General features: G+C 35.9%; 1 protein-coding gene across 6 annotated transcripts in view; it reads left to right on the top strand.

The window, feature by feature from the left end:
* Positions 1–17,575, top strand: part of LOC127467540 (uncharacterized) — a 284,446-nt gene that overhangs the window by 86,300 nt on the left and 180,571 nt on the right. For 5 of the 6 annotated variants that reach the window (XR_007903162.1, XM_051779616.1, XM_051779617.1 and 2 more), the window contains one exon: positions 14,796–14,917. Coding sequence is in view for 5 of the 6 variants with exons in the window: in XM_051779616.1 (XP_051635576.1) it covers positions 14,862–14,917 (56 nt within the window). In the remaining variant the exon portion in view is untranslated. Of the gene's footprint in view, positions 1–11,285; positions 11,355–14,795; positions 14,918–17,575 lie in introns of those variants that run through there. The other variant, XM_051779619.1, reaches the window with a different exon arrangement.

Genomic DNA, 17,575 nt, shown 5'->3' with positions numbered 1-17,575 from the left:
TGAAATGAGTCTATGCAAAGCAGGCTAACATAAGGTGCATTTACCTTTCTCAATTCAAAACTGTTAGCACAACATTTATGGAATCATAAAAAATACTTTTTGTCGAATGAGTGTTTTCATGATCAAACCCACTAAGAGCATAGGAGTGTATGGTATGCACTGTAATATCAAGTTGAGCTATAATCATATTTTTTTTATGTGTCAATATGTAGGGGAGTAATCTGTTTCATTAAAAAAAAAAAAAAAGAGTGATGCATTTTCACTGGGTCAATTGCTGTTGCTAATCCAGAGTCTTTGTCAGCTTGCAGGCTTTCTTGTGTGTTGTGTTTTTACACTTTTGCTTAAAAGGCAGGTAAGATGATACTGTTGGCAGTTTCTGCTCTTGTTTTTTTACTTGGAACAATAATGTGATAGACTTTTAAAAAAGCTGCTTTTAGCAAATTCTATTTTTCGCATGTGTATTCATGGGGAGACAGATGGCCAGAGAAGGATGGAATGACTTTGATTTATTTGCATTAACCATTTTTTTTCTTTCTGTTTATGGTGCTGTCTTTGGTGTCACACAAATTCATTCATGAAATAAAAACTTTGATAGTCCTGGAGAAACAAAATTTAGTTATTCTCTCTGAAACACGGTAAAAATGTTATAGTTTATTTTGCTAAGGTTTGAAGGAAAAAAATGCAACTTTGTGCTCTGAATATTTAACCAAAGGAAAATCTCTCAGGACTATCCTGTGTCCACAGTATGAGCTAATCTCCTGTGGTTTATATTTGGATTGCAGGAATGATTTTTCTTCCAACTTTGTGCATATTTCCTGGTGGAGTATCTTTGCTGGTATTTCTTCTTACTCATATCACGTGGTTTTAAATTTTGCATTTTTGTTCTCCCTGTGTCAGACCAGTATTTTTGTTGATATTTCTTCACAAAATTTCATACAGAGTCAAGAAATAAGTCTGTAGTTATGAATGTGTGTGTTGTCCTGAGGTATGTGGGGAGGTAACTCTGCTGAGTGGCTTAGACTTGCAGCGAATCCTCATTTAATAATATTGTTCCATGCACCTGGCACACAGAAATATTCCAGGATTGGGTCCTGCAGGCAGTCAACATGATAAAGAGGATTAATTCCAGTAAATGAACATACACATAAGGGCTAAGAGCTTTGGTAGTTATGTATTGTTTGTGTGTGCATAAACACATTTTCCTAAATTTTCTTTTCAGTGTTTCAAAGTATTACAGCACTGGGGGCTATTCTGTGCATTCTAACTCTAGTATCTAAAACAGGTGAAGACCTCAGAGAACTAACACCGTGGAGTCCATATAGTCTGGCATGGAGCTTTTTTTTCTTTTTTTTTTTTTTTTTTTTTTTTTTTTTGTAGGCAGAATATTTTAAATAATGATTAAAGCTGTTCTTTTTCTTCATTTTGGTAAAGAAGGTTTCGATGTTTTGGTGAAGCGTGAATTGTGACAAAGAGGCAAACCCTCAAACTGTACGTTACTTTTTAAAGGATTTAAAAACCAAAAGCGTAGCGGGAAGAGCAACTCGGTCTAAACCTACGTGGAAAAAAAAAGAAGAAAAAAAAAAGAAGAAAAAGAAAAAAAAAAAAACAGTCAAAAAACCAACCAAAAAAAAATTCCAGCAACCGAAACAACACTTTTCCCCGCTCCTCCCAGGCCAGCCGGAGCAAACCGAAGCATCTCGTCCCACGGTCGCCCCGGCCCGTGTTTGCGGCACCGGGACCGCAGGAGATGCTGACCCCGCGCTCCCTGGCAGGGCGGTGCTCCCAAGCGCGGCGGGACGGAGCGTGCATGATTGTTGTCTGCCCTTCCCGGCTCTTCCCGGCCCTTCCCTGCCCGGCCCGACATCCCCCGGCGGGTCCCGGCCGGGCTCGGGGCCGCGCTCCCCGGCCCCTCCGCCCCGCCAGCGGGGGTCGGGTTTTCTTTCCCTTTCGCTCTTCTTTTTCCCTCAGTGCACGGGGGGGGGGGGGGGGTGAAAATCGGAAATGATCTTAATTAAATGTTTTCTATACAGAAACAAGCGGGTCCTTTTTGTGCGCTAGGCGAAGGCAGCAGACCTTATCACAAAAGACAAAGGCAAATATTTATCAGGGAACAAAAGATGTCCACGGTTGCTTGCAGCGGGGGAGATTTTTCTCTCTCTCCCGGTGAAGATGTTTAACAGCGTAAGATGTTTATCGGGGCTCCTTGTTGAAATTCTTTGTTTCCCCGCAAGATCTACAAATGAAACTGTTTTTCTTTCTGTGAAGCACACAATGAAGCCCATGAGTTAAACTGCAGAGAATGCAAACACCTGCTTGTCCCTCTGTTGACTTTGCGTTTCAAGAAGGTCTTTTCTGTTCCACGTGATAATGGTCTGGGGGCTTGGTTTTGTTTGGTTTTTTATTTATTCTGTGTGGACAGAAATGGTCATCTTGTCTGTCTTCACTTTGTGTCGCTTCTAATGCAGCAATTGTCTCTGTTAAAGGAATACCACGTTGTTAAAAGTATTCCTTCTCCTTCAGAATCTTATGTGCCATTGAGTGAATAACCTATTAAATTTTATTGCTTTGCCTGTCTGGTTTATTTTTGTATGCTCTTTTTTTTTCTTTTTTTTTGATGCCCTGGTTTATGAGCTGTGTGTCTGACAACTTCACATTTTAAGCCATGAATGAGAGGGAGGAAACATTAGAATCCATGAAACTCCTTACAGCATTTTTGCCTGTTCTCCTTAACTAAATCATACATGAAACGTAGTATTTCAGATGTACTTGAATACTGATTATCCAGTGATTTCACACATGTGTATCCTTAATACAATATGAATTTAGTTGGTATTTGAAATGTACAAGCACTTATTTTTATAACTATTCATCTTCAAAATCTTGTATAAAAGTTTAAGATTTTGTAATATAAAACCCCACTTTCTCAAACTTGTGAAGAGACTAGTTGTGATTAAATTTATTCACATGGCAAGTGTTCAGCCTCATAATAAGCATTATAAACTGATGTTATTGCATGGATTTCTAGCACTGAACAACATAATTCATAGTAGTATCTGATCAGTATTGGGGAGTTTTTAATAGTTCACAGGATTTGAGGAATACTTTAAAATATTTTTCCATGGAAATTTACAATAGGACTTTACAACAATGTAGGCTTTTAAGTACAGCAAGTAAACTTGCTGTGTCATAACAGAAGTGTTGTACCCAGTCAGGTTTTGTCTGCTATTAATATATTTCAGAAATATTTTTTTTTAGGGGGAGTGGAGGATGGAAAAATATCTTTTTTGTAGAATGACTATACTTGTAGATAGTCCTGTTTATCTGGAAAAATATATTCAACCTGGTGGTACTTCTGGGAGCAAGCGCTTATGGAATTGACACCTTTCTATTTTATATACATCATTATATTTTAAATTAATAATGTAAAATAAAGCTTTGTAATGGGAGACAGATTGAAATATTGTTGTTTCTTTATTCCTGACAGTAATATTTTTTTCAAAGTTCTTCTCTGAAATGTCACGAAACTGGCAGCTTTAGAAGAACAGTTCCTGGGGGTTTTGTAGATAATTTACCTTTCTACAGACCTTAAATGTATCAGTTTTAATGAAATCAAATTATTTTAGTTCTAATTTAACAGAAGAGTTCTTAGATAAAGACAATTGTTTGTTTCCAGGTATCTATTTTAATTCAGATTACAGAACTTGCATTCTATTTGTCTTGCATTACTAAGTCCAGATAGTTTGATAGTGTTTCCTTAAAGTTGTATAGAGAAGCAGTAAATTAGATGGTCTCAGGATTTTCTTAAAACAGGTAAAAATATCCTTTTTTATTTTTTGTTAGTTTTCTCAATTCAGAGTTTTTTCTTTACTTTCCTGGAGGTAACATTTGTTCTATGATAACTTACAAAATTTCTCTGTTATACTAAGGCTTTTCGTATTTCTGATAATACTAGAGTGTGTGTCTGGAAACGAAAATATAAATATAACAGAATATATAGTATTATGGGTTTTTCCATTTCATTGAATAAAGTGATTATCTAGGCTACCTCAGATAGAATTACTATATTTTTTTCAGGCTTTTTGGCAAGACATAAGTACTCTAGTAAAGAGAGATTTATTCTTCAGAAACACAGTATATTCTGTAGACAGATATTTTGTATAATAGTAAATGCCATATATTTTTGATCTGCTTTTACCCTCAAGGTAAGTTTTCTTCTTAAAAAAAAGAAACTGGGGCTGGTCCAACTTTCTTTTCTAATAGCACATGAATTATTTGAGGATTTTATTCTTTTCAGTTTTATAAATACTGTAGTGAATGATCATTACTACAGAAACAGAAGAGTGAAAAGAAGGAGGGGAGGGAAAGTGCATGTGCCCAAGTTCATAGAAAAAGCTCCTCTTTTGAGATAACTTGCCTTTCTGCTTACTTCTATCTGATAACATACCTATAATATTTCTTTTATCTATATATAAAAGAATTCATGATGGTTAACATGGTCAGCAACTCAAAAATTATGAAAACTGTACCACTGCTGAAATAAATTCGTTCTAACATTAGGTAGCAGTTTGTACAATGGTAATGTACTGCTGCTGTTGAGAGCAAGGCTGACCACTCTGTAGGGTGGTTGGTGGTGAAAACCCAGCTTTTCAAATTTATTTTTCCATACAAGCAAAGTGTTTAGAGATGAAAGGGAAGGATATTAAAATATGAGTATTTTTGGTACAGTTTTGTACAGATGGGACTGTAATTGGTGACATGGGAATAGTATATACACTGAAATATTTGAAATGCTAATTCATTTTTGCTTCAGTTTTCCAACTGCCAGCTGTAATTATGGATCTCATTTAACAGATGCTAACAGATGCTAACACAGGGAGTAACTTCACTCCTGGAGTAGTCCCACTGAGACATGGAAGTAAAGTTAAGGCTCAGGTACTTAGGCATTGGTGTAGATAGAGTTCTAGGACTTTATTGGATGCTGCTATTAAAGACTGTCTGGTGCCTAGGTTATAAACCATTTGCATTTTGAATATATTTAGTTATACATAAACTAATTTATGCACTAATATGCTTTATCAAGATTAATTGAAGCCTTTAGATTTAAATTTATCACTGTTTACAATCCGTAAAATTTCATTATTTTTTGAGAGAGATGTATGAATCTGAAGTGTTTTCTAGCTCCACAGAGTTCTTGTAAAACTTGGGAGATGTATGTGAAATGGCTTATGAAACTATTTCAATTAGTTTTATATTATTTTCCAGTGGGATGTATTGTATACAAAGAAGTGTTCTAATAACAGTAATAGTGTCTGTAAAATTCCTCAAGCCCTCTTTTTGAATTTTTAAAAACATATGAATAAAACATCTGTTTAAAATAAGTCCTATACAAGCAAGGGTTCTGTTGGCAGAAGGAATTGAAATAATAACTCAAGGCTTTCCTCAGTGACTTCCCTTTATGAAAATGATATAAACCCATTAAAAAGACAATATCTTTTAGTCTATTTATTGTTAAAATATAAAATCAACTAAATATGAAGAATAAATGTTGGGGTTTTTTCTTTAGTCAGTATTTAAATACATGTACCATTTATAGTTCCATTTTTATTTATGGGAAAAATTGTATTTCACTTCAGTAAGAAACCCTATGTTTTTCAATCTAGTTTGGAAACTTAATGTTGAACTTTCAGGTCAAATGAAATGTCTTTGTAATTGTAAAATTAAATATTATTAATATCCTGAATGACTTCTTCAGTCCCACAGGACTTTTCAACAAGGATTTAGTAGGACTAGATCCAAAAATGTTCTGTATAATATTAATGGAAATTACTTTAAATTCTTTGTCATGTAACAGGAAATATGTTCCCTTTGTAGCACTTTGTGGCTGTTGAATAATTCTATAAGATTTTGTAATAGTTATATGATTTTGTAAATTCTAGGCCAGAAATTCTTTTTTCCCTCATTATAAGGACAGAAAATCCTTACAGAACAAAGAAATAAAATGCTGAAGGAATGAACTACACAGTAGGACTAATTCTCCACAACTCCTGAAAAGGAACTAAGCTTATTATCTTGGGTTATTTTGTTATTATTATTATTATTATTATTATTATTATTACTTTATTCTCAAGTGATTTTAAGATGATTTAAAAGTTAATGAGAAAACAGCAAGCACATTTTGAAGCAACTTCTAAATGCATCAGAATAAATGAAAGAACAACCTGGTTCTGTGCTTCCTTTTGAAACTCAAACTTGGAGAAAAGTATTTCTGTGTTTCTTCAGATGCACTGTAATTGAGTAGGGATTTATTTTTATAAGAACTAATAGAAGTGTAATTACAAATGGGTGAGTGGAGATGAAAAAGACTGTATTGTTTCAGGTTTTCTAAGATATTCAATCATTGTTTTCTTTCTGTTTATGCTCTCCTTATGCCAGTGCAAAAAAGAGGGTGTGAGTAATGCAGCACTTAGAAGGTTAAGGTGAATTTTCAGGCTGCATGCAAAGGCAATAAAAAGCATAACAGGAAACTTCATGTTGGTTCACATTAGTGTTCAGGGCCACCTTATAACTACTGGAAGGATAAGAGTGTGAAGTCATTTGCTGTCTGGGTTTGTGTGGTTTTTTTTTTGAAGTACCATGGAAGAAACAACATGCTATCTTTTTAGGCATTAATAGGGACTGAGTAAAAAAGAAAATAAATAGGTTCCTTACCTTGTCAAACAATATAATTTATTTGCTTTATTTTTTTATACATTTTTCAAGATTGTTTCCTGTGCAAATTCAGAGATGGAGACTGGAACTGAGATGGCTAATTATTCACACAGTTTTATGGGAGATAAAAGCTCTTATTTTTCAACCTTCTGTCCCTTACATCTCTTACTATTGCAAGTTCAGATTTTGGTAGTCAGTAGAGCCAAGCATCTTCCCAGTGTGCTTTGCTTTATACTGTCATGTTTCTTTTCTTGATGTGAGTGGAAGGTGGCAGAAGTTTAATCAAGTCAATGTATGATGGGTTCCGAGAGGATTTGGCTTTTCACATGTTCCAATCTCATCCTTGTGCAATGCATGTGTATGCTGGGATAGAGTGAATTTTTTTCAGGCTTATCATTAACTTAAAAGGATAAAAGAGGAGTAATGGCTATATGTACACAGCACGTATGTGATGGAGTGTGACAGTATTTAAAACTAATGACAAGGGAGACATTAATAAAGAACACATGTATGTGTGTATATATATATGTATATTTATAAAAGTGACAATTGCTACATTGAAAAACTGATGAAATCAGACTGTAATTCTGTTTATTATGCTTAAGGAACCAGGCTGCATTGAATAATTTTGCTTAATGATGGACAGTGTAGCTGCCTCTTGTAATGGGAAAGCACCTTTCCAGTAAAGAAGTAGTATTTCCCTACAGCATTTGTTTAGAGTTCTGGGGTGGAGTCAGTCATTTGTTGCAATAGTAGGAACATGTGTAAAACTGTCTAGAAAGCTACTTCTCTGGGGCACAGAGGTAAAAAAAGTATTTTGCAAGACAGGAGAAGCTGAGTGAGATGTGCCCTGTGCCCCTGGCTGGGTGGCTGCCTCTCATCTACCTCCTAGTCACATTCTACAGCTCTCTGTCTCCCTCCTCCTTCCCACCCCGTATATGCAGTACCTGGGTACAAAAGGCAAGAGAATACACGTTTCTTTGGTGAGATTTCAAACCAGTGTTGATCTATTTAGGCCAGGGGGGAAGAGATTCTGTATGTGGAGCCTTGGTATGACCTTAAAAATTGCAGGTGAGAGAGAGGACGGTTTTGATGAAAAGCCAAGAAGCCAGAGTGGGAGAAATTCCAAGGTGTTTGCCTAGCTTTGAGATGGACTTTGTTTTAAACAATGGGAATGAGCCAACAAAAGAGGAAGGACTGAGGCATTTGTTTTGTCTGTGGTCTGAGTAGTACCAGAAAGGTGTTCATATTTTGTGTGCAGCATCAGGAACAGAATAAATGTATTGGTTTTAAGGATGTCACCAGTAGCTCTGTTGTAGTAAAAGATATTTGTGACAAAACTGCCTGTTGTGGACAAAATCAGTTTTAAATTGATTTATTTTCAAATTGGTTTAGCCATTCAGATTCAATTTTATCTAAGGCATTGAGGGGTTTCTATACAACTCTTTCCTGAATAACACTGTGGAGCTTTTTGGCATTACACCCAAATTAACAGCACGCTGCGTCATTAAAAAATAAAAGAGCTGCAATTTTTTCTTGGAGTAGATTTCTGCAAAACAATAAAAGACTCCCTATGTTGATTACAAATATTCTAAAATGTTTACTTTGGTCTATAAACTTGGAGCATTTCATGTTTGGATATATTATGTGTGGCCTCTTAAGACCTTTTCCATTTTTCTGCTTGTACCTTGTTTGACGAGGGTTTCAGGTCTCATGTGCAAGAGAGATTTTTGCAGGACAAAAACAGTATGCCATGCAGAGAAAGCAAAGGCAAGGAAGGCAGCTGTAGGCAGGATGCACATACATTAGGAATCTTGGCTTTAGTTAATACCTACTGTTTTACTGATGGAAAGTTGCACAGTTTTCCAGTGCCCTCATTTCTCCATATATAAGAAAGGAATAAAATTGACCTGGCATGCAAACAAGTAGTGCTGTTCTATATTTATGCATTGAAATACTAGAATTTCTTTGCTATTAGAGATTTGTTCATTATTAGACCAAACACGAGTTTCTCTTTTTCCAGCTCTAATGCTTATACAGAGGAATCCCCAAGCTTCATACGTTCTAGTTGTTCACAACTCTCAAAAGTACTAATTGAGTAACCACACACAACTGCCCAGTGAGATCTGAGAACACCAAATCTCTTCCTGCACAATCCCATATGAGCACAAAACCTTCCAAACCAGAAACTGGGGTCTTCAGGTTTTATGAATAGTGAAAATGGTTTACAGCTGGCTAAAATCTTCTGAGAAGTTAAAATAAAATTGCCTTTTGCTGGCCTGGTAATAAAGGAAAAGTCAAGGATGGACTGTTTCTGCCTTGGGCAGAAGAGGAGCTGGTACTGGACTTGTTCTGTGGGGCAGTGCAGGGACTCATTTCCCAAGTATTAGACTTTAACTGCTCGTGGTTTTAGGTCATGTCCTGACCCCTAGAGCTGGCTGAAAGGCAATAATTCAGTCTCACAAAATAGTTTTGTGTTGTTTAATTTTGCTTTTGCATTTTATTGCAACAGAAGCATGGCTTTCTGTGCCTTTTGGTGTAGCACATGGGAACAGGAGAACTCATCCTGGAATGGCTGGTAGGCTAGAATCACGAATGCCTCTTGCTGTGCATGAACAGGACAGGGATGCAAATCTCCAACTTTGTTTTCTGTTTTGAAAACGGAGAACTTCTACTTTATAAAATATGTTCTTAAAAAATGCTTGTATTTTTACTTGTTGAACTAATTTTTTACTGGTTCATTGTTGGTAGCATTCAGTGGATCACTTCTATGCTGTAGCCTACTGCTATGCAGGATTATTTTCCAGATATCTTTCATGTTGAATAACATACAATGTCAGACAGAATTGACATTTGTGAAAAATGGAAATGAGTGCTAATGTTCCTACTGCGAAATTCTGGAGGCAGTTAGTAAGAAAGTTTAATCAACCCTTACAAAATCAATAGCTAGTAATTCACAGAAGGTTTATCAAAATTTTAATTTCTTTGGTTTCAGGATATTGGAAGTAAGGGATTGTATTTTCAACAGCCTTAAGGAGTTAGAAGTCTCACTCCCATTGAATTTAAAAGTAATTTGAACATTTTATTACTTCAGGCTTCCTTGAAAATCGCCGCATGCTTGGGTTGGATCTATTGTTCCTTTACCACTGAAAGCAGTGAATTGTGGATTCTAAATTTCTAGTTCTTCAGAAATGTTTGCATCTACATAACAAGATATGAAACATTCTGAGGTCAACTTTGAAGACTTTGTAGAGGGACTTTTAAATATCTCATAAGGAGTAAATTCAATTTCATTTTTCTTTTTTTTTTTACCTTTAGGGTCCATCTTATTCTGTGGAAAAGACCACTTGTTCTCAAAGATTTCATAACCTTTTTCTTTTTGTTAGTTGCATAATTTAGTTAAGAGAACTCGTACTGAAAAGATTTGTGATTTGAAGACAGTTTTCTTTACTGAAAAGCAGTTTGTTTTTTTTTTTATTCATAGTGCCAACAGAAAAAAAATACTTGCTACCTCTGTCTCTCTCTAGATATCTAAATTTATCTTTGCACTGTTATCTTGTACTATGGAAAATATTCAGGCTTACTTAATAGCCAGTCACTCTTTATTTTATTGTATTGAGTTAATCTGTCTAAATTTTCTGGGGAAAATATTTTCAGTGAATAAGCTTTTCTGAGTGTAGTTGTTACCTTCACTTTTAGTATGATCTAATTGATAATTCAGCCACCTTTCTCAACTTCTTGACTCATATGGCTTCAGGGTTAGACAAAGTCTTCACCAACTTCAGAACCAGTTCATATGGATCTGTGTGAAACCTATTTGCAGAAAAAAATCATATATTCATGATTGTACTTTGTGTCTGAGAGCATGTGAACCAGTTTCATTTCAGATTAAACTAATGTGGGAGATACTCTCCAGTCAGGGATTCAAACCACAGAATCAGACTAGAGTTGAAACGTTCATAGCAGGGGCATCAGGTTCTCAGTACTGAGATGTAGCCAGAATCACCTGAAGACTGGCAGTTTGGGCATTTTCTTGAAAAGGGGCTTGTGTGTATTGACCTTTCCATGCACATGTCTGAACAGCTGGCCTAGTAGTTCTATTTCTGTATTTAAAATAAGAAAAACCAGTTGGAGGAACTATCCAACAGTGTTGCCCTTCTTCTTCTGTGGTTGGCATGACTTCTAAATTAAAAATAGTAGGATGGAAGGAAACACTGCTGAAATCTAGCCCCTCTACAGGCAACACCTCCTTGATAAAGGTGCCCTCCTACAGTTCTGAGTATAAAGACTCCTGAGTAATGCTAAAATAGGAGCAGCCCATCACCACCAGGCAGTAGGATGAGATCTGCAGGGAGGGCAGTTTTCTTCCCTCAGAAGGTGGGATGGATTTTGCATGGATAACGAACAACTGTGCCAGGCTGTGAATCTGCCATGGTAAACCTCAAGTTCTGTTACTAGATTCTATCACGTAGAAAGAAACTCTTAAAAAGTTACCAAGTGTCTTTCCTTTTGCTCTGCTCCACAGCTCAAACTGAAACATGCTGCAGAAGGCTGTCCATTTTGTCAGGAGTTGGCATTTTTAAAAGCAAAAAGTGGTAATCAAAGAATGATTCATCTCTGAAAACACATTTCCTTTTGCTATTAAGGTAACAGTAGAATAACAGAGATCTTTCAAAGTATTTATGCAAAGCAGCATATTATTAAGCTAGTAATGTAGTCTAAATTCAAAGGACAAGATCAGGCTGCTTTAACTTCCTCTGTTGGTGCTCTGGTTTGCCTATCACAAGAAGACAGCTGTAGATCAGAAAACAGACATGCTCCTGGCAAGTGATGGGTCTGTGTGAGCAAGAACTTCCTGTGAGATATTGAGCCGGTCACGGGCAGCTGCTCTGAAATTTGTTAAGTAATCTATCTAGTATGTCTAAGGAGTAGCATATCCAAATCAATCCATCCAAATGCCTCAGGAATATCAATAAATAGATAATAAATCTGATCATTCTCTGTGATCTGCTCTGGTGTGAAGCTGCTGGGGAAGCCTTCTACAGGATGAAGATTAATTCTAGTACACGTTTGTTGTGGTGACAAATGCTCTGTGCCAGAACTGTGGCTGGTGAAAAATTCATTTCAAATTAATTTCAAACTTTATTTTGTGCACTAATCTGCTGTCATGAAACTGAATGACAACAAATGTTTTCAAAAGGGGAATAGACCCAAGGTTTGCAAAAGGAGCTTTCCATCCTTTTTTTTTTTTTTTACTTTTGTGAATTTCCCACTTAATTTCTGTTCAGCAAAAGAAAAATTTCACTCTTGGTTATTGTTCTAAATGTTAAACCATAGTAGTGTTAGCAATAAACTGTTCTTTAATATAATGCAGGAAATACAAAGGCTGAAGGGGTAATAAATGTATTTAGATAGTTAATATCTTTACCAGATTAGTTATTTAGTTATCAGTCCTTTATGAGAAGTTAAAAAAAATACCCACTGTCAGGCACAGTCCTGAAAATCAGTATGTTTTCTGTTTCATTAGACTGTGTGTCCTGGTTGCAGCTTAAACACTGACACTGTGGTAGGTATAGAATCAAGTATGTAATCTAGAAAAGGTGTCATATATAATTTATTATTTTTCCATTTGTTACACTATCTCAAAAACCTTTAGGAAAGAATCCTAGCTTCTGCTTCTGACTCTGATGTGAAAGGAGTGACCTTTCTCAGGGCAAATAGGAAATATTTTTAATGTTTGAAAACCTCAGAATTCTATTTGTGAGCTCCACTCTAAAAATTATCAAATATTTGGGACTAGCTGCATCTTCTCAAATTAACTTTAGAGGCCTTGAAGATCAAGACTAATACTTTAGCCACCTACGTCTTGGTCAGTGAAAGAAATTGGTATTTATTTTAAAAATAAAGAGCAGAAAGGAAGAGTTGAAGTTTCAATTTACAAAAATAAAAGCAGAGCAACTGCTAATTCACATAAAACGCTATTTTCACAATCTGAATCTGCTAAATTTCAACATTTGGATTGTAGACTTTTTAAAACTTTACAGATTGTAATTTTTTTCCCCACATTCCTAAATTTTTGCTGCACAAAAATCTGACTATGCCTTAAAATCAAACAGAATAGTCTTAGTCCTCTTTATTCATATTACCATACTATCATAGTGTCTGCCTTCTGCAAATCTAGATAAGGAAAAGTTTGTGTTGAAAGCAAAGTAGATGGTGGACTCCAAGTACCCCCCTACTCTCCATCAGTGAAGTCTTGTCTCTCAGAAATACCAGATCTGCTGATGGCACTTCGTAGACTCTTTCTCATTGACTCTTGGAAAAGGGGAAGAACACTGTAATGTCTGTCCAGACAGGGATGGCTGTTCAGCACTGCTCAGCATGAAGTTTTCAGAATATCCTCTTTTCCTTTTTATATCAATTTTCTTTTTAATTTTATTTTTTTAACAGACAAGGGATCTTCCTTTCTTTTCTGCACATTTTGGAAAAATCTCAGCCTTTAGTCCCTCAGGGGCTGCTCTGGTGATGGGCTGAGAAGGTGTAACCCAGAGGGCAGAGTGTGGAGGTTTCATGTATGAAAGAGAACAAGTAATACAGGACTGGGTCAGCAGCTTGTTTGAAGTTAGGCCTTGGCTGTGAGCAGAACCTTACTGCAGAACCTTTAGCAAATGGTTCAATCTACAGAATTCTTAGGGCTTGAAGATTTTATTTAACTGTTTATATTTTACTCTTTTATCTTTTCATCTTTTATCTTGGTGCAGGGCATTGATATTCCATGGTAATTTGTTCCTATTCCATTTACCTAAACTAAGTGGTTATTCTCATTCCCTATCCAAGAGATGAACTGTGATAGCATTTAGCATGTAATATCTCAGTACCATAACATTTAGTTTGGGGTTTTTTTCCCCTTCCTGATATTTACTTCGGAGAGTTATAAGGAAGAATATTTTATTCACATTCTTCAGGTAGGCACTTGGTTTACAATCTTCTCAGAATAGATTATTGAAGATATCTAGTTTTTGTCTTCAGTCCCTAAAAGAACTTCAAACTCAGAAAGACACTTTGTTGCAAGGTATTTTCTTCTTGTCTTAAAATGATATACTTAAACTGTGGTCTGCATACTGTCAGTGAGGTTCTGATGCTCCAAACCAAGATGGTACGAATGATATGAAGTTGTTTGTCCTTTATACAATAAAGGATTAGTCTTATGAAAACTTTATTGCCTCTGTATTGAAGTTTTGCATGTTGGCAAACCATTGTGAATTTGGCTCAAAATCTGTTGATGCCTGTGAAAAGAGAATGCTCGAAAATAATGTTTATAGAGTTTGTATTTGTTTAATAGCATTTGTATTTCTTGTGGTATCAACTTGCTCTTTAATAATCAACTTCTCCTTCTCCATTTTCCCTTTCTGTGTGTGTTCATACTGGTTGCATTCAAGTCCATGTGGATTTAGGAGCAGAAGTCAGCTTCCACTTTGGTTAATGCATTATTGGAAAAATTAATGAAATAACAATAATACGACCATCAATTGGACATACATAGACCTCTTTAGTTCACTGAAGTCTAATTCTACAATGCTTATTTCACACTTCTGCAATTGCTATATATTTTGAAACTGTTACTATGATGTTCAACATTCTATTGTATACTGGATACTTGGCAAATACTAGAAAGCTTATAATCCAAAGCAACAATGTCTTTACTTCTAAATGGCAAAAATCAGTTTTTCAAAGAAAAGCACTTTTTATATTTATAAACTGAATTGGGGTTACTGATGATGATGCGTAGATGCATAACTCATAAAACATGGGCTTGTACTCTAGAAGTCAAGTTTGCCAGTTTGAGGAGTGGTGAAGCTTATTTGTTTTTGTTTGTTTTTTGTTTTAGTTTGACTTGGGGTTGTTTTGTTTTGTTTTGTTTGTGGAGTTTTTTGCTTGTTTTTTTTTTAATGTTTGGGTTTTTTTCCTTGTGAAACATCAGACTTAATAGGCATGAATTATATAAAGATAATCTTGGAATTATACAGTGGAGTGTTTTTACAGAGTCTTTGTTTCTGAAAGAACTGTGATTTGTCTTTATGTTACAGATCTGGAAGGTAACATTTTCTGTAGATGAAAACTTCTGCCTGCTGTGATATCCCACTCTTTGAGTAATGCCACATGCAGCACTGAGTAGTACTGGCAAACGGAAGAGATTTCGTGGAATGAGGTAGGTTTATTTCTTTCCCATGAGGCTTGATGAAGTTCTTCATAATCGCTTTTCTCTTTAATATAAATTAAGTCAAACAGGTATTCCCAGTCTTCCAAATTTTGGAACAACATTAGTAATCTCAGAGCTATTGCTGCTATTACTTGGTTGTACCTTTAAATTTACTGGCAGAAGATATTTTCAAGGTATCACCATTTCACTGCAGCAAAACCCACCATTCGCAATCAGTAACAGAAACTAAGAAATTAAAGGACTTATTTAATTATTCTTTATGATAGTAGTAACTTCTATAATGTGAAAAATTCATTGCTTGTAGTTTTAAAGACTATTGGAACATCTGCAGAAGAATCAAGTGGATATGATGTTTCCTCAACGTGGTGCTGCAGAAAATGGAATGGAGCAAATCTGAGCTAGGAAAGCAAGAAGAGAATATATATGAAAAGCTTAGAGCTCAGGAAATAGGGACAGGACCCCTTCATTAGCAAATCCTGGAGTACTGCAGGGTAATTTTAGAAGCTTGACAATGGAGGGAGCAGTTCTGAAAACAGTGTTGTGCTGGATCCAGATTTCACTTCACCTTGACTTGTCATTGGTTTTAGTGGCTTCTTCTTTTACTGAACAAAGCTATTAATGCATCCAAGTGTTTTACTGTCCTACAATGTTCTATGAGCTTTCATTAGTCTCCCAGTTTTGTTCCAAAGCATTCTTGGAATGTTGTGACTGTTACCTGTGACTACAAGTATACTGTGTTGTCCCTCTGTGCATGTGTCATCAGAAAGAACAGATCTTAAATAGTGTTCCATAACCAAGGCCGTTTCCTAACAGAATGGTTTAATGACAGTGATTTTGAGAAAATTTGCTTATTATTAATGTTGTTGTTGTTTTTATTATTGTTATTATTATATGTCATCTCTGGTCCAAGTGCAGTGAAATGAATAGACACAGCCTAATGACATCAGTTCCAGTTTAATATTTTCTCACTGGTGGTAAAAGACATATTGAGGTGAAAGTTTGTTACTTAAACATGGGACTGGTAAATATGACACAAACCCCGCAATAGACCCACAGCCATCTGGAATGGCAGCTGAGCCCTTGGCAGGATACCCTAGGGTATGCAAAATGCACAAGTTGCCTATGCTTGGCGCTCCTATCCTATATGTTAGATATAGTTTCCCTCAGGAAACGATACAACTTGACCTGATTCAGTTTGGATCATGATAGGTTGTAATCTCAGACTGAGATGTGATCTTGGATGTGAGGTGTACTTGGAGACCTGTAAGGAAAGAAGGGTTGAAATGAAGCAAGCGAGGCAACAACTAGGAGGATGTTAGACAGTAGGGGGGCTCAATTTATCTTATTTTGATTGCTTTTTCTACTTATACTCTTCATGGGCTAGCAACTCACCACTTTCAAGTGAGTGACATCTTTTCTGAGTTGTTCTGTCATGCATTATTTCACAAAAAGAAATGTATTAATTGCTCTATGCTGTACTGCATCCCCTCATTGTGTACCAAGTGTAAGGGAAAATATTACGGTTGGTATGTGACATGTGGAACTAATTTGCCTCCATTGGAGTTCAGGGAGAGGTCTTGGCTATTACAGTGGATGAAAACATTATGAATTTATAGGCACCTCACCTCATGATGCTTCATTTGTAGTTTACATTTGTGGTGATATACTATGAATAAAATATGGGGACCATATTCCATTGAGATCAGTAGGAGTTTTTCTCTCAAATTCTACTAGGCCATGACCCTGGGAATCTCTGCTGGTTCCTGGTAAAAGATTTGTTCTGTTCATGCCTCTAACTAGACCTCCTCTGAGGACTTAGTTTTTAATATTGCTACCAAATCTGCTTCTTAGGTAATAATTCTCTCTTATTGAAGTTTATTTGTACTTTATTTTGGGGATCCTATGCTCAAAGGAAAACATGTTTCTATACCTATATTTTTCTACCTTTAAATATGGCATATTGTTAGCGGTAATTATAGACTGACTCTCAGGAAATAGTATCTGATAAAAAGAGAAAGGACTTCAGAATAATTACAGAAAGGATAGGGTGGCAATCCTGCAGGTAAGATGTAATATTAAACTATTCTGCTTTGTTGATGGCTACAAAATGAACTAGATCACTTAATAGCTCTTTAATATCACCAGTTTCTATGACTGCAAATTCCTTGAGTGTATTGTGGATTTTCCTTTATCAACTGTTTGGATTTGATAGGCTTATTTTTGTCCATGAGTGAAAGGAATTATTCTTGCTTTAGTAATAGACTCTTTCACGCTCCTACTGTTGGAGCATGTACCGCCCACAGGCCATTCATAACTTACCAACCCTTTTACTGCAGGGCATCAAAATTCTTATTTTCTATATAATATTGCTTCTCTATCAGCTGATGTGTAGAGTACTTTGCTCTGTATTCCACTCATTGTATAGAGCAGGCATAAGAGTATGTTAAAATAGTTGCATGACGTCTGAAGATAAATTTTGGTTGGCAAAAACATGAATGCTACATCAAAGCTGTTTCTGACCCTAAAATATTTTTTAATGTGAGGATTAATTGCTTTTGAAAAAAAGGGACATGTGAAATGCTGAGTGTGCTCTCATCCAATATCTGATTTCACTGTTTCGGTATCTCAGGTTCATCAGCTCCTATT

Source organism: Manacus candei, unplaced genomic scaffold (assembly GCF_025592945.1).
Source record: "Manacus candei isolate 608988 ecotype Guabito, Panama unplaced genomic scaffold, ASM2559294v1 h1tg000014l, whole genome shotgun sequence".
NCBI lineage: Eukaryota > Metazoa > Chordata > Aves > Passeriformes > Pipridae > Manacus > Manacus candei.
Note: the sequence above shows the minus strand (reverse complement) of the source record. Positions and strands in the feature narration are given on the sequence as shown.